The sequence below is a fragment of the Cetorhinus maximus genome, chromosome 7, assembly GCF_964194155.1.
Source record: "Cetorhinus maximus chromosome 7, sCetMax3.hap1.1, whole genome shotgun sequence".
Taxonomy (NCBI): domain Eukaryota; kingdom Metazoa; phylum Chordata; class Chondrichthyes; order Lamniformes; family Cetorhinidae; genus Cetorhinus; species Cetorhinus maximus.
Window position 1 is genome coordinate 74,625,682 of NC_135885.1, and position 18,234 is coordinate 74,643,915.

Below are 18,234 nucleotides of genomic sequence, written 5' to 3' on the forward strand. Positions count from 1 at the left end.
GTCTGATCCCCGAGATTCTTGACCTTTATTTTTCTTCCATACTGATCTTTCCCTTTTGCAGCCCTTGATCCCAATCTAGCTACCCCCAGGCTCTTGCTCTTCACCTCAAATGTCCCTCTGTCTGACCTCCAGTCACACACCCCTCCCAGGGTCCAGCTTTTGGATTGCTTTTGAAGTGCATTCTGTTGTTATGCAGACAAACAAAGCAGCCAATTTACATATAGAAAGACTGCTCATATAGCAAATGAAGTTATAACCAGATTATGGCCTGAACATATCCCCGCCAACTCCGACTGCCCCGCAGCCAATTTACGCTGCAATCTGATTGGCCAACAGCTTTCCAGTCCTTGCAGTGACAGTGTTGCAGCGGACAGAACAAGAAGTTCAAGAAGATAAAAACAAAAATACCTGGAAAAACTCAGCAGGTCTGGCAGCATTTGTGGAGAGGAGCACAGTTAACGTTTCGAGTCCGAATGACCCTTCAACAGAACTAAGTAAAAATAGAAGAGAGGTGAAATATAAGCTGGTTTAAGGGGGGGTGGGACAAGTAGAGCTGGATAGAGGGCCAGTGATAGGCGGCGATAACCAAAAGATGTCACAGACAAAAGGGCAAAGAGGTGTTGAAGGTGGTGATATTATCTAAGGAATGTGCTAATTAAGGGTAGAAAGCAAGACAAGCAAGGTACAGATAGCCCTAGTGGGGGTGGGGTGAAGGAATCAAAAAAGGCTAAAAGGTAGAGACAAAACAATGGATGGAAATACATTTAAAAATAATGGAAGTAGGTGGGAAAAGAAAAATCTATATAAATTATTGGAAAAAAAGGGGGGGGGGGATCGGAAAGGGGGTGGGGATGGAGGAGAGAGTTCATGATCTAAAATTGTTGAACTCAATGTTCAGTCCGGAAGGCTGTAAAGTGCCTAGTCGGAAGATGAGGTGCTATTCCTCCAGTTTGCGTTGAGTTTCACTGGAACAATGCAGCAAGCCAAGGATGGACACGTGGGCATGAGAGCAGGGTGGAGTGTTGAAATGGCAAGCGACAGGGAGGTCTGGGTAATGCTTGTGGACAGACCGAAGGGGTTCTGCAAAGCAGTCACCCAGTCTGCGTTTGGTCTCTCCAATGTAGAGGAAAACCGCATTGGGAGCAACAAATGCAGTAGACTAAATTGAGGGAAGTGTAAGTGAAATGCTGCTTCACTTGAAAGGAATGTTTGGGCCCTTGGACGGTGAGGAGAGGGGAAGTAAAGGGGCAGGTGTTGCACCTTCTGCGGTTGCATGGGAAGGTGCCGTGGGAGGGGGTTGAGGTGTAGGGGATGATGGAGGAGTGGACCAGGGTGTCACGGAGGGAACGATCCCTGCGGAATGCCGCTGGGGGGGGGTGAAGGGAAGATGTGTTTGGTGGTGGCATCATGCTGGAGTTGGTGGAAATGGCGGAAGATGATCCTTTGAATGCGGAGGCTGGTGGGGTGATAAGTGAGGACAAGGGGGACTCTATCATGTTTCTGGGAGGGAGAAGAAGGTGTGAGGGCGGATGAGTGGGAGATGGGCTGGACATGGTTGAGGGCCCTGTCAACCACCGTGGGTGGAAAACCTAGGTTAAGGAAGAAGGAGGACATGCCAGAGGAACTGTTTTTGAAAGTGGCATCATCAGAACGGATGCGACGGAGGCGAAGGAACTGAGAGAATGGGATGGAGTCCTTACAGGAAGCGGAGTGTGAGGAGCTGTAGTCGAGGTAGCTGTGGGAGTCGGTAGGCTTGTAATGGATATTGGTGGATAGTCTATCACCAGAAATTGAGAGAGAGGTCAAGGAAGGGAAGGGAAGTGTCAGAGATGGACCATGTGAAAACGATGGAGGGATGGAAATTGGAAGCAAAATTAATAATTTTTTCCAGGTCCAGACGAGAGCATGAAGCAGCACCGAAGTAATCATCGATGTATTGGAGAAAGAGTTGTGGGAGGGGGCCGGAGTAGGACTGGAACAAGGAATGTTCTACATAACCCATAAAGAGACAGGCATAGCTGGGGCCCATGCGGGTACCCATCGCCACACCTTTTATTTGGAGGAAGTGAGAGGAGTTTAAGGAGAAATTGTTCAGTGTGAAGATGTCGAAGACTAAGAGCGGGATTTTCCATGCGCACTGGCATCAGACATTATGGCAGGTGTCAGCGGACAATATGGCAGGAAGGCCAAAAATCGGTTTCATGACATCCTGAAACCAGTTTGCAATCGTCCACTCCACCCGTCAATGGCAGGCCGCCTTTCTCACTGCCGCATGTCGGGAACGTCATTGTAATACATCTGCATATCATTATAAACCCAGCTCACTGGAATCATCCCCTCACACTGGATTTTCCGAGCATGTTGGCATTATTGCACGCTGACATGTTTCACAACTGAACATAAGCGACGTGCACCTGGCAAGCTGCACTTTACTCAGGACTTTGAGGCTTGTTTGCCTACGTTGCTTCGGGCAGCACTTATGGTCATCGGCACTAGGCTTTGTAGGCAGTATAACATCACTTTTAGGGGGGCTGACAGGCAGGTCTCTACTTACAAGACCAGCCGTAAGGTGGGAGTGGCTTTTCAATGGCTGCAGGACTATGGCTCGCTTGGAGAAGGGAGAGAAGTGGCCCAGGCAAGGGAAAGGCTGCAGGGCTAAGGCATTACTGGGGAAGGGGGTATCCTGGGGTGTGTGTGGGGACACATTTTGATCTGTGCAATTGGCCTCAAGAGTGTGAGGGCTGAGGAGGCATTTCCAGAGGAGATGAGGCCAAATGGAGATGTGAGGGTGTGTGTGAGAGAGAGAGAGAGAGTGGTGATGTCCTTTGAGCTGGCAGTGAGTGAAATAAATATGTGATGGCCTTGTGAGTTTGGAGTGACAAGATGGTTGCCTTACCCTGGCAGCACGGATGAGATCATTCATCATCTTTTTGCACTGGATGATGAACCTCTTCTGTGCAGCATTGGCACTGACCACTTCTGCCACCACCTCCCAAACCATACTGAGAGGTTGCTGGGCCTCCAGCGGCCAGAGTGGGGGTAGAGGACATTGTGGTGTCCAGAAGTTGTCCCAGGGATGTGTCACTGATTCAGTGATGGCTGCAGTCTTCTTGCCTTTCAACGCCATGTCTGCTGTGCAGCAGTTCTGGGCTGGAAGCACTGAGCGGTGTGTGTGCGGCTGCACTTTACATGTGGCACTTGGTGTGAGGAAGCGGCGAGATGACAGCGTGGTGGGCAATTTGGAGGCTGCCCGCCAGCGAAACGGCATGTTTCCCAGCAATGCATGATTAATTAGGCAGGATTGGGATGATACAGCATGAAAAGCCGCCATTTTGGCCAGCAGGTAAAATGTTCTTTTACCTGCCTGCTACGCCACTTAGCGTGGAATCATCACAGATTTGCACTAAGTCTGGGAACCAGAGGCTCAGGTAAGTTGAAGGGATCCCAGGGTGGGGAGGGTAGGGAAGGCCTGGGGAGTGGGGGCCATTGGGATCTCGGGGGAGAGGCCAGGTGGGGAGAGAGGTCTGGAGGCCACCAGACCTTAGGGGGCTGGGGGAGTTACCCAACTTCAGAAGGGGGCTTCTGATGGAGGTGCCTCCACCTTCTTCCAGCCCAAAATGTAACTTTGTTGTATTTCAGATTTCCTCCACGGCGGTTCAATTTTCTTGCCAGCCTAAAAATTGAGGCTGGGTGGGAAACGGCCCTTAAGTGGTCATTAATTGGCCACTTAAGGTCCTCAATTGGGGCAAGGCCTTGCCTGCCCCAGCATAAAATCACTGTGTGATCGGGGCGGGTGGGAACTCAGAGGGAATCCCATCCTTTCAATTTCACACTCCTGCTACCCCACCCCATCTAAAAATCCGCCAGTGAGGGAGTGTAAAATTCTGGCCTACGTTTTGGTGGTCATGAGTGAGAAGGGATGTCCAGGATATCAGTAGAACTCTCACTGTTCTTCTTGGAGTGCCATGTTTTATGATTCCCTCTAGACTAATAACTTTAAAAAAAGGATTTGAGTTCCCAGTAACTAACTTAAAGGAATCATACAACAAGTTTTAAGACTTTTGCCATAGCAAACAAATTAAAATCAACTAAATATTACCTAGCAGGGAACTAAAACTTTAGACTGCAGATAAGATAACCCTTATTAGTGTCTTAATACAACTGATAGCCCCACACCACATATAGATATTATGGCACACTCTCTAAGAATTGCATCTTTTCAGGAAACAGTGCAAAGTCACTCCCAGCTTCCAACAGCTTCTCCCTGTTTTGTTAATTATCTAGTGATCGTCAAAAGTCCTGTCCCTCAGTCTTCTCCCAGCCTCACCAGGAGAATCTTCTTGTGGCCTTAAATCTCTGCAGGTTCCTTCTCTTCAACCAGAGGACAAGCTTCCACCTACATTCTGCCTGGTAACTAACAGAAAGCATCCTTTCCTTTCTGCTCATGACAGCTGCTGCTTTCGTGTCTCTCTTTCTCTCTCTGGAACTCTCTCTTTCCAGCCGCCCAAAGTCTCTGTAACAGCAGGTTTGCAACAGCAAGAACATCTGCCTCTTCCTTTGTGTGTCGATGCTAAACTTGGCACATGGATTTCATTATCACTTGACTGGGGTCCCCATGGTAACTGTGGAGTAATGGGTTAATGGTTATGTTAATGAGACCATGATGATTTTAATGATGTAATTGTGACATCAGTTGTCAAAATGATCAAGAGGCTCCAAGCAAGCTAGGCACAAAATAGTGTGCCTATTTGATTACCACATGCTTACCCTGAGGCCTTTGTAAATAGTTCTTAATAAATTATTTGAAGTTAAGCCATACCAACTGTCTTAAGTCTGTCATAGGTAAGCAAAGCCTCATCAAGGTTCATTAAAACTGGAAAGCATGGTATTAGTAAAACCTCATGAAAGCTTAGCAACAATATCAAAACAGTAACAGGCCACAAAGGCTTGTTGTTGGGCAGAACTCATAGCAGGTTGCATGCCTCCCTTTGTTACTCCATTTTACCTTAAATTAAGGCAATGGTTTAAAACATGTCCATCTTATAAACCCTCGCATTCGTAACACATGGGATCTTTTACATCCCGTGGCCTCAGTTTAAAGACTTCTGACAATTTTGCACTCCCTCAGTAGAGCGGGACTTGTACCCACAACGTTCTGATTCAGAAGAGATAGTATTACCAGGAGAACAAAGCTGAACTCTTTAGCTAGAAGAATTCACTTGGACCAATGCCAAATGAAGTTCTGGATAGGCAACAGCTTATTGACATTTCCAAATAAATAAGTTCACTATCTATTGGCAGTCAGGGTAAATTAGATCCAGTGATCAAGCTGCAGAGCATAAAAATATACAGGTTTATCATTACCTTAAGTCGTGTTTTTCCATATTTTAGCAAATTGTAGATTTATTTTTGCCAAGTGAACATTAGAATAATTTTCTACCTTGTATTTTTCTTTACCAAGAGTCAGATATTTCAGGATAAATTTGGTTTCATGAGTAGAACTGATCCCATGCAATACAGTCCAGCAGACTGACTTTCATATGTAGGCATGGCAAAAGACTGTCAACAGAATAATCTTTATTAGAACCATCACACTGAACTTGTTCCTATCCTGGTCCAAAACTGTACAGCACAGGTCACTGGATCATTAGCAGGTACTTTGGTTAGTTTACATGAAGCTCAGAGGCAGGAAAGCTAATTGTAGCACTAATGCTGTTGCTCCAGGTGAGTTTTGTGAACTGTTATGACCACAGCCAATGTTAATTGCTGTGCAAGCCAACTCCCAGAGGGAAACTTGGCTTACGGGCTATACCCTTTTTTTTTGTATTCTGAAAATGAGAAAAAGATGTACAGATCTCAGCAGCAAGAAGTTTAGTAACACTTATAGGATTTTAAAAATTAAAAGTTAAAGTTTTATTAACAAGAATAAAAGAAAACTTAAGCACACAAGATTACAACTGCAGTTAAATTTAGTATTACAAAACATTCCCCCTAAAAGACTCCCTACTTGGTCAGACCCACACTTAAATATCTTCTAGGTAACACTCCCTTATAGATATTTAACTATAAAAATCTAGTAATATTACCCAGGGCAAATTGTTGTAGCTTTAATAAAGGCATGCCACATGACCTCTTACTCTCTTCCACTCTGCTGTAGAAATGCAAGACTTCAGAACAACACTGCTTGTTGCAACCAGAGATTTTTCTGGCTTGACTGGAATACTGATTTAAACTACATCTTCTCCTAGCCTATAGCGACAGCTAACAGCTCCCAGCTCCAGCTCACAGCTACCTTCAGCTTTCCACAGAAACTCTAAAATACCATTTTTTCCCCCTTTCATCCCAGGTTCCATTGTTCTCACCCCTCTTTGAAACTTAAATCCTTTTAAATATAACCTTTCATGTTTCCATTTTGTCTTTGCTTTTGGATCAATAAAATGTAATATACCCTCCTCTGTTCACTTATGGAACTCCTGCACGATGCAGATGTGTTTCTTGTCACCTCTGACTTCCTTTTGATATCCAAATAAACTCTCAACTTAACTAAAATTGGAAATATCCAACTATTCACTTGTACTTCAAACCTAATGCCTCTATCCTTTCATGTTCTAACCCCCCCCAGATAACCTGTCTCCTAGTAACCGCTGCCAAGATTAATTAAATAATTTATCACACACACATATACACATAGACATACACCCTTCTTTACAGAATAACACAATATTCCCCAAAAATATTAAGAATAACCCATATTTCTCACAGAACTCAATATGTGCAGGGACTGAATATGGTATCTTACACTATGCCATGTGGCAATTTACCCAAAGTTGCGGGGCAGCTGTGACTTTTTTCATGTTAAATTTGCCTTTGTTTTTAAAGATCATTTTCATAGAGCCTTAGCTCGAGCAAAGGAAGATATTGACAGCTTGACAAAAGAACAAATGGATGAAAAAAAGGCACTTGCTGCACAGGTACCTAAAATGTTCAATTTATCATTTTGTTCTTATTGTGCAAATATGCATTGCACCTCTTGTGTTGGTAAAGTTTGATTCCTAAAATTTAACAGTAAAAATCAACATTCTCCGCGATATAAAAGATGGTCAAAACAGCTAGAACATAAATGCCTAGAAATTTGCTGTGTTGAAATTATTGACATTGATCATTGTTTGTCTCAATCCTTCCTCACTGATGTAAGGCCAAAATATTCTGGGAAATTAAATCATATGTTACAGCGGTGGCAGTAACAATCTAAGGAGTTCAGCTGTTATTGCTCAGAAGTGTCTTTTATTCAATTTTTAATCCCTGTTCATATATTTGTAGTAGTTACCGCAGATATTTTGGCAATTTATGGTCAATAACATTATTAATTACTTTTCTTTTAAAGCATTAATTTAGCAATATTCCAAATGTGAAAATGATTATTGCATTCAAGTTAAAATAGAGTTAATTAATTTAAGCTAATTTCACTCAGGCCTGAATTTTTACCGCCGCCCGCGATTGGCTCTGCACCACCATTTTACGCAGGTGGTAGCGCTCAGCGCTACCTGTGCGGGCGGGGGGAGGAGGGAGAGTCGGGTCCAGTGCTCTTTCGCGCATGCACTCAAAAGAACACTTCAATCTCCCTGAGGTACGGAGCTGCCTCATGGAGATTGAAGCGCTTTTGAAATAAATAAATGAAATAAAAATTTAATGAAACATGTCCCCTCATATGACTGTGTCACATGACATTTTTCAGAAAATTTTTTAATTCAACTTATGAAAGGTTTAGGAAACCTCATCCCGCCAATGAGGTTTACTAAAAACCAAAGGCTGCTTGGCCTTTTCATCTGCCCGCCAACCGTTAGCTTGGACGGGCAGCATAAATTTGAAATTAATTAGCTCCTTAATGGCCTTAATAGGCCTTTTAATTATCGGCAGGTGCGCAGCCAATTCTGGCGCACGCCCGCCGGCCGAACGAAACATCGCGAGACAGTGCGATGACGTCAGGACGTCACTTTATGCACCAGCGTGTTGGGCCTGCCCCCGCACGCCGACTGTAAGATCCTGGCCTTAGTGTTTTGTTGCATTTTATAAACTCACTAAGGTATGATCATCCTATTTGCAATATAAACCTAATCCAAAGATATTATAACTTGGTTTATAAAACTTGAAAAAAATTGCCCATATTCCATGCTGTTAGTTATGCCCTTTATGAAAAAGATTTCCCATTATCATGCAGTGATTGTAAATTTTACACATTTATCTATCATGAGGACCATGAGTCATGGGGATAGAAAGTGGTACGAGTTGCACACATTATTCTGACATAAAACAGGTACAAAGCACACAAATTTGGCAGTGGGATTGCCAGCACCCAATGTAGGTGTTGGTACCGCTGGTTAATTCGTGGGGCTCTTTTCTTTTTCAGACATCCCAGGTGAATGCCTAAAAAATGATGTTATTACATTTAAATTAGTCAATTATGGGCTCAATGCCTGTTGAAGGACCCCATCAAGAAATTAGACAGTAAAGACCAGGACAGGAATCAGGATTCCTCAGCAGCTCCCACAGCCTCCAACTGCAGGTCTGTAATCAAAAAAATGTTGAGCCAGGAGGAACAGGAGTGCTTCCCTGTCTCACATAAGTTGCAAGTGCTCCATACTCCACATCACCACCGACAACCGCCCCATCACCTCCTTACAAGCCCCACCGCTCACTTCAATCCCTTCCTCCCTCCCAGGACTTACCTGAGGGCTGTTGCTGGTGAAGCAGACAGCCTGACGTTGATATCTTTACTTGGAAGAGCTGTCTGTGGAAGTGCAACTGTCAGTGGCAACTCACACCAACTGTGTTAATGACCAATTTCCATCAATCTTCAGCATGCTCAGTTCAGGCACACACTGTCACACAGCACTGAATCTGATTCTGAAAACAGGCCCAGACTAATTTTTAGGCCATCGTATCTTTAATAACATGTAATTTTAATTATATAATCATAAAATGAACAACAGGTTATTTCACAAAGTTAATAGCTTTTAATGTTTCTGTACCCTTTAAATTTTGTCCGCAGAACTAACTTTTTCCATAATTTGAGTCCATCACAGCCTTTCTGAAATGGTGTTCTAGGATGATCAAAATAGCCCATATCCAGTAAATTTGGGATTGACACTGTTTTTAATGGTGATGGAGTTATATAATCAATTTTTCAATTTTGGCAATGGTTCCATAAGAGTGTTGCAAACTGCAGTTGCTACTTGCTCTGCTGCTGTTCAAAATAGTTCATTCTGTATCAGTGTATTGACAAAATATAACAATCTATCAATGTGAATCTTTAAAATGTATTTACTCTTTTGTCCAGAAAGCCGTGAGTTATATGGGTAGATACAGTCGCCAGCAAGTAAAGGAAAATGCATGGCTAAAGAAAGAGGTAAGAAAATGTGAAGCTAGATTTTTTTTTACTGCGTCTTATATGCTTTAATTAGAACGTTTCAATAGACCAGGTGTAAAAGTTTGCTTTTGAGTCCAACAGCAGAAATGCCAATCAATTAAACTTGTGTGTCCTGGATAGTGTTGAGCTTCTGAATGTTAATACAGTTATACTTGTCTATTCGAGTGGATTGAGATTAGGAGAAAAACACTCTCCAGTTGTTAGAATCATAACCTGGCATGAAGAAGGATAGTTGTGATTGTTGGAGCCAATCATTTCAGCCCCAGGACATTGCTGCGGGAGTTCCTCAGGTCAGCATCTGAGGTCCAACTATCTTCAATTGATTTATCATTGACCTTCACTCAATCATAAGATCAGAAGTGGAGCTGTTTGCTGTACAAGATCAGTCCCAATCACTGTTCCTTAGATAACACATTAATTATATGTGAATATTTAAAGAATTAATTTCAATTATTTTCCAATTAGCAGGGTTTTTATTGTATATGGATCCAAGTGCATAAAGACTAGGCAACAGGGATCCTTTGGATAAATATCCAATCTGCAGAGCTGATTAAATAATGCATGGGTAAAAATGTTAACAAAAATAATTGACTACTAATTGTTATTTGCTGCGTCATATTGTCATTGTGATGTCTTAGAATATATCAGCCTAAAAATTGGATTGTGCCCAAATTGAGGTGTATTTGTGGTGCAGCGCATGCTGATGTCAGGACTGCCGCAAGTTGTTCTGCCAAATTCAGTAGGATATTATCAGCGAGCTGCAAGCACCATTTGCAGTGCTCGAGGTAGCTTCTTGGTTGCTAAGAGGGGAGAGGTGAGAAAGGCAGCAAGATCAGCCAGCTTAGACTGCAGCAGAGGTTCTCAAGGGAGTTGGGTAAAAGAAAGCAATTGGGAGGAGGGCAAGCGGTGATTTGCAGTCACCTCATGCTGTAAGGAGTAGAACATACTTTGAATGGTGGCAGTAAGGGGTCACTTGAAACAGCTTAGGTGACACCGTCAGTGGGTGAGGGAGAGAATTGAGCATCGTCAGGGGGGTTATCACTGTCAGTGAGGGGAAGTTGTGCAGTGTTGGGGTTGACAGCTCTATTTAAAACAATTTAAGTCAATGAACTGAAGTTAGACCTTAAGGGGTGTATCTTCAGTTCATGATGAGAAAGAGGGGAGTGGCTATGCTGGAATCATGCTCACAACTTGGCTGTCCGACTGTGTGTGTCCCTGCATTCCTTTTGGAGCTGGCATTGGAAGGTAGGGTAAAATGGTAAGTGGACAGATTAAATTGCAGTCATCGTTGACCAGAAGATCAAGGCCTTTGTTTTCTGTAATCATTTGTAATCATTGAAAATTGTTGGGGCCTGTCATAGTATCAGATATAATGTTCATGGCCTGCCCCATGTTTCACACAATGTGATGTCAAGAGCAGAGGTAGATACACAGACATCATTCCTTAATGAGGTGTGTTGCGTTTTCGTGCATTCTTTATTGAATGTTCATGTTGTTGTGACGTGGCAGATGATGCCAGGCGGACCAAATCCACGAGGGAAACTTGGCACGCTATCACAATGGTTTTGTAATTTTTATTTATTACGAGACGTGTGCACTGAATTCAGAAGTAATAAGTTCACCATGATTTTAGAGATTTTAAAAAACTAAATTAAATTATTTATTAAAAAAATAAAAGATGTCAAGCACATACATAAGTCTACAATTACTACTATAGTAATTCCTAAAATTCCTAATTAACCTGACTCCCAGTTACACTCCCTTTAAGGCAACAGTGCACAATAAAGTTTAGATTTAAAACAAACTCAGCAAGTTAACACAATACCCAGGACAGTGGAATTCCAAATGGCTTTTCTCTAGCTTCAATTTCGTCACATAGCAGACTTGTGCACAAATGCTGGAGGCTTCATTAAGGCTATTTCACACACTCCTGTTTGATCTTTCGTGGCCTTCTCCCACATAGCCTTTCATTTTCCTTTGTATATGCTTCTCTCTTTTTAATATGTAAATTCTATTGTTCCATATGCCTTTGAAACTGTATCTTCCTCAAATATAAAAACTTTATTGTTGCCAATACTGTCAGTAACTTTTGGAAAAAATAAACACATTCCTTAACCTTGCTTATCTGGCTAGTTGTAAACAGACTAAGATCCCTTTGAAATCCAAATCTCCCTTCATGTATCTAAAAATGCAAATTCCCTTCACACCTTACATGCTAAGCCAGCATCCATGTTTACTCATTAGCATATCAAGCACCTAGCTTCTTTTGATGATTTAAAGCTTGTAGTCTACTTACCTCCAAATGTAATTAAATCACGCACAGACCCAACTATACTTAACCCCATAAACCTACTTCACAATAAACCAGAAAAATATTATGAAAAAAAATGTTAATTTCATGACAGTGTGAATTGTTACTTTCTGTGGAACATAGCTTAAAATGCAAGCACAGCCGGCCACTCTAGAGGATATTGGCCCACTTTACTCTTAGCGGGTATAAATGAGACAGGTGCGGTTGCATTCAAAGCACTTGAAAGATGGTGGTGGCTCAAAATAATTGGGCAAGGCAGAGTGTTACATGGATGTCCACATTAACCTAAGATGTACTTGGTACTAGCACTCACTAATGAGTGTGTATGACAAAGCTCCATTCCCCATTTTATTCTCGGTGTTAGATGACCCAGGTTTAAAATTAACTCGGCAAGGGAGGATATTAGGACTAGGTTTACATCCCAGGAAGGAGTTGTCCCTGTCTCCTCACGGTCCTGGCATCCATGAAAGGCTCATTTGGATTTATGGCCCCCTCCTCCTCCTCATGCTCTGACAAATCCCCATCTGAGGAGGGCTGATCTTCCTCATGCTCTTGCCTTTGCAACATCTATCCACATTGCAGTGCCAGGTTGTGCAGTACACAGCAGATCCTGTGGGGTGCGTATTGCAGAGCCCCGGCAGACCAGTCAAGGCAGTGGAAGTGCACTTTAAGAAGCCCAATCGTGTCTTCTATGATGGCTATGTTGAATGCATGAGCTTGATTGTAGCGCTTCTCTGTGTTGCTCTGGGGATGCTTCACTGGTGTCATCATCATTGTATGCAGTGGATAGTCCTTGTCACTGAGAATCCATCTATCAACCTGGGTTGGGGCTTCAAAAAGCTATGGGGGCCATGAGTTGCTCAAGATGTATGCGTCGTGACAGCTCCATGGGAAATGAGTATAGACTTGCACTATTCTTCTCCTGTAGTCGATACCAGTTGTACTTCCAAGGAGTGAAATCCTTTACGATTTGCAAATGTAGCTGGCTGTTCCCAGGGAGCTTTAATGGTCACGTGTGCAGTTGATGCCACTTTGCACTCGGGGAAACTCAGCAATAGCACTGATCGCAGCTGACCTTGACACCTGGCTGTCTTCATCGGTGGCAAAGTGGATAAAATCATTGGCATAACCAAATAGGGCATTGATCACCTCCTTTATGCACCTATGTGTGACAGCCTGTGAGATGCCACATATTTCACCTGTCACACCCTGGAAGTCACCTCTGGTGTAGAAATTGAGCATTGTTGTAACCTTGAGGGCTACTGGCATGGGGGTTCCCACCAAATCTGTGTGGCTGCATGTCTTGATGAACAATCCAACATATCTTAGTGACCATTTCCTGAGACGTCCTCAGATGTCTCTGGCATCACCTCTGATGTCTGGAGGTAGTTTGTTTTGTCCTCTGGTTTCATTGACATGCCAATGCCTGTTATGACCCAGCAGTTGGTAAAGCTGAGTTACTTAAAAATCCCAGAGGGAACTTTAAACAACTGGTACTATGAAAGGGGTTTTATTGTTAGAAGAGGTGGAAAAAAACCTATATTTTTAAGTGATTTGAGATGCAGCTCTAAATTCAGGAATCAGGCCACCAGTTCTCAAGAGGTTTTTATATCAAACTACATGAGACATTTATTAATTTACACAAGTTAAATATATACACTTGGCTACAATTTACTACTATCATAACTTTTAACAAATTCCCAAACTAATCTCCACTAAGGCAACAGAAACCAGAAACCCATAGACTTTAAGCAGACACCAAGCAAAGCATTTTCACCTTACCAATTCAAAATGAGGTTCCTTTCACGTTGGTTCCTTTGCAGACACAGTGGTAGGCTTGCAGGCTTTGATCTTACATTGCCTCTGCCCTGCACACACAAACTGCTATAGGTTATAAAACAAAAACAGAATTACCTGGAAAAACTCAGCAGGTCTGGCAGCATTGGCGGAGAAGAAAAGAGTTGACGGGAGTTGACGTAGAAGAAAAAAGGTCTTGCCAGACCTGCTGAGTTTTTCCAGGTAATTCTGTTTTTGTTTTGGATTTCCAGCATCCGGAGTAGTTTTTTGTTTTTATCTCTGCTATCGGTTATACCTAGCATATCCCATTGAATATAAATTTTCATTGTATCACCAGCCCCTTTGAACTCCACCTCTTCTAACAATAAAACCCCTTTCATAGTACCAATTTTATTATTTTATATTAATATAAACATTGCTTTGTCTCTGCTAGCTAAGTGCCAGATTTCACTCCCTTTCTTGAATGCTCTAATCAACAAAATGCAAATGCATTCTACCTCTCTTACATCTCAAAACTAGTACACATCAAAGCACCCAGACTAGCTGGCTTTAATCCAATTAAGACACACCCACAGGCTAAATCTCTATTTTGAAAGAAAAATTATTTCCAATAATATACATTAATAGCTTCATGACAGTGCCCATTTTCACCAATACCTTCCCCGGACCATGTCCAAACTAGACTCCCCTTCTGGTGCTGCCTGCTGTTGGCCTTACAGCCTCTATTGTTGGACAGCAAGAGCTCTCTTTCACATTTTCTCCTCCTGCTGCAAGGTTGCAGGAATATCGGGTGAATGAGACCCATGGTTATGGCAGTAGTTACACTCTGTGAAGACAGCAGATGTACATATGAGAGCATGCTCATCCATGGATCTCATTCATTTAACAAATTATTAGGGATTCCCTTTAAACAGCCAATTGTGCACAACATGAATTCCACCCACCTAAATCGATCCTCCTCCCACTTCAATGAAGCTTACATTCAGAAAAGCTGCGATTGACATAAGACCCTAAATGTGTGGTGTGTGTGTGACTTTTGAGACCCATTCATGTACCTTCTAGCCTCCTCCCGTCAGCCTCATGCTTGCCCTCATCACCCTTTACCCACCCGGCATAATCTTTCCTCTCCCCTTTGTTTTCTTGAACTACCCCCTCAGGGGTAGGCAGGAGGTTACAGTCAAATCAGTCATGATCCTATTGAATGGCAGAGCAGGCTGGAAGGACTGAGTGGCCTCCTCCTGCTCCTAACTCACATGTTCGTATGTATGTTCATATTACCCTGGACCCTATTACCATTTCCCTGGACATTCCAACTCTCCCCACTGTCTTGCACCCTTGACCATCCCAATTCCCACTCTGGCCCTGAACCCTCCTGTTATCCTCCTCAATGCTTTTGTCTGCTCTCGTGACCCACCCCATGGACCTTCCAACGCCCGACCCTGACTCTGGACCTGCCCCCATACCGAATACAGCTCCCGCCTTTGACTTTGACTGTTCCTTCTCCCATCCAGCACCCACAATTCGACCCTCAGCATCCCTACATTGACCACACTGACCCCATCCTTTAGGTCTGTCATCCATCTTGCAATCCCTACCTTGAATCCCCCGCCCCACCCCCACCTTTAGAGGACCACCGCACCCAGGATGCTAGGCTGTTCCCTCCACCTAACTTCCATGCACCAAACACCAACCTTTCAAACCCACCACCTTGTGCCAAAGTCTATTATGGATAGTCACTTTAGTCGCAACTGGTCGTGAACCAGGTGCCACGAGATTCTCATGCACTGCTAACTTTATCCTGAGGGTAGGACTGTATTGAAAACCGTTTTACATTAAATGAGTATTCCTGGCATGCAAACATAATACAAGTATGAAACTGTCAGAGATCAGCAAAATGCATTGGTGAGACCACATCTGGACCCCCAAATCGTATTTACAAACTTATAAGGGCTTAACCAAACCAAAAGCAAGTAAATGTAACAGTTAGGACAAGCAGGATTCAAACATCATAGAATTTTCATAACTCAGAGATTGCCTTCTCTGCTACACCCCTTTAAACTACAGATAAAGCATCAGCAATTACATGTTTTCCTGGCAACATGCTCCATTTTTAGGTTGAAGGACTGCAGCATCAAACTCTAGTGTTAATAATAGAAGATTCTTCATGCGGAACATTTCCAAAAACACCAGTGGATTATTATCAGTGTAAATTAATGTCTCTCCTTGATTATTCAAAACATATACGTTGAATTGTCGAAGAGCCAAGACAAGACTTATTGTTTCCTTTTCAATTGTGGAGTATTTTCACTGATATGTATTAAGTTTTCTTGAGAAATAACTGACTGGATGCTTTTTACCAGTATTATCATCTTGTAGCAACGCCGCTCCTACACTTACATCAGTAGTATCAGTATCAATAGCTATTGAAATAGCTATTGGAGCAGCCAAACAGGTTCATTTAAAAATATTAATTTTCTTCAACAAGTTCATTAATGAAGTGACTACTGTGCTGAAATATGGGACAAACGTCCTGTAAAACCCACACATTCCAAGGAACCATAGTATTTCCTGTTTTGTTTTAGGGAAAGCAAAGTGCATAATTGCTTGAACTTTAGCTTCTCTGGGCCACACTCGACCTTGCCCCATAACATGTCCCAAATAGGTGATTTTGGCCTTGGCCTTCGCAAACTCACTCTTCCTCAAATTGCTTAATTTGTAATCTATCAAATGGTGCACCTAGGCGTTCCACATGTTCTTACCAAGTGTTACTGTAGATCAACAGATCATAAATATACATAACACAGCTGTGTAATCCGGCAATTACTTGGTTTGTCAATCTTTCAAAGATAACAGGTGCAGTCTCCATTCCGAATGGCATAACTTTACATTGATGCAGGCCATCTGGGGTTACGAAAGCAGAGATTTCTTTGGCTTAGTGGAATTTGTTAGTGGAATTTAGCAATAATCTTTTAGCAAATCGATCTTGCTAACAAAGAATGAATTTCCAACTTTATCAATACAATACTCAAGTCAGGGAATTGGACAAGAATCTGTTTTTGTTACAGCATTAAATTTCCTGTAATCAATGCAAAACCTTAGTGATCCATCAAGTTTTGGTAACGTTACAACTGGAGAACTCCAGCTACTTCTACTTGGTTCAGTGATTTCATTGTCAAGCATAAATTTAATTTCCTCTCTTTCCAGGACTAAGTTTGTGAGGGATTTGTTTGTTGGGTGTAACATTTTCCACATCAAGGTCATGTATAGCTAAAGAAGTTTGCCCTGGTCTACTTATATACACTGATTCACTTTTTTAGCAGCTTGGCTAAAAGCAGTAATCTCAGGATTACTCCCAGTGTCACGTGTTAGTGAGCATAGAAATAGGAGGATTGAGCGATTGAACACATGGCTGGAAAATTGGTGCAGGACTCAGAAGGAAAAAACACTAAAAACTGGGAAATAAGAATACTGGTCCAAACTGGTCTTATATACTTTAAAATGTAACACCAGTAAAAACTGGGAAATAAGAGGACTGGTCCGAACTGTTTTTTCCTCCTGGGGAGGGAGGGCATCATATTTCTGAGGCATTGAGACTGATTCTGGGGCAAGTGGAACCTGTACAAGATAGATGGGTTGTACCTTAGCAGGACCAGGACTACCATCCTCGCAGGAAGATTTGCTAGTGCTGCTGGGGAGGGTTTAAACTAGATTGGCCAGGGGGTTGGGAACCTTAGAGGGAGCTCAGATTGGAGGGAAGCAAAACTAGTAACAGGATGTAGAAAAGTAGAAAGTTTTTAAAAATTCATTCATGGGATTTGGGCTCCGCTGGCTGGGCCAGCATTTATTGACCATCCCTAGTCGCCCTTGAGAAGGTGGTTGTGAGCTGCCTTCTTGAACCGCTGGAGTCCATGTGGTGTAGGTACACCCACAGTGCTGTTAGGAAGGGAGTTCCAGGATTTTGACCCAGCGACAATGAAGGAATGCCGATATATTTCCAAATCAGGATGGTGAGTGACTTGGAGGGGAACATCTAGTTGGTGATGTTCCCATCTATCTGCTGCCCTTGTCCTTCTCAATGATAGTGGTTGTGGGTTTGGAAGGTGCCGTCTCAGGAGCCTTAGTGAATTCCTGCAGTGCATTTTGTAGATGGTACACACTGCTGCTACTGTGTGATGGTGGTGGAGGGAGTGAATGTTTGTGGATGTGGTGCCAATCAAGCGGGTTGCTTTGTCCTGGACGGTGTCAAGCTTTTGGGTGTGGGAGCTGCACTCATCCAGGCAAGTGGGGAATATTCCATCACACTCCTGACTTGTGCCTTGTAGATGATGTACAGGCTTTGGGGTGTCAAAGGTGGGATACACGTCGCACGATTCCTAGCCTCTGACCTGCTCTTGTAGCCACAGTATTTATATGGCTAGTCCAGTTCAGTTTCTGGTCAGTGGTAACCCCCAGGATGTTGACAGTTTTGCTCGGGCTCCTTGATGCCACACTCTGTCAAATGCAGCCTTGATGTCAAGGGCAGTCACTCTCACCTCACCTCTGGAGTTCAGCTCTTTTGTCCATGTTTGAACCAAGGCTATAATGAGGTCAGGATCTGGGTGGCCCTGGCAGAACCCAAACTGAGCGTAAGTGAGCAGGTTATTGCTAAGCAAGTGCCGCTTGATAGCACTGTTGATGACCCCGTCCATTACTTTACTGA

General features: G+C 43.0%; 1 protein-coding gene across 1 annotated transcript in view; it reads left to right on the forward strand.

Annotated features, from left to right (window-relative positions):
• Nucleotides 1-18,234, forward strand: part of ccdc83 (coiled-coil domain containing 83) — a 76,144-nt gene that overhangs the window by 38,751 nt on the left and 19,159 nt on the right. The window contains exons 6-7 of the mRNA XM_078544878.1: nucleotides 6,880-6,971; nucleotides 9,338-9,406. Coding sequence (XP_078401004.1) covers nucleotides 6,880-6,971; nucleotides 9,338-9,406 — 161 coding nt within the window. The remainder of the gene's footprint in view (nucleotides 1-6,879; nucleotides 6,972-9,337; nucleotides 9,407-18,234) is intronic.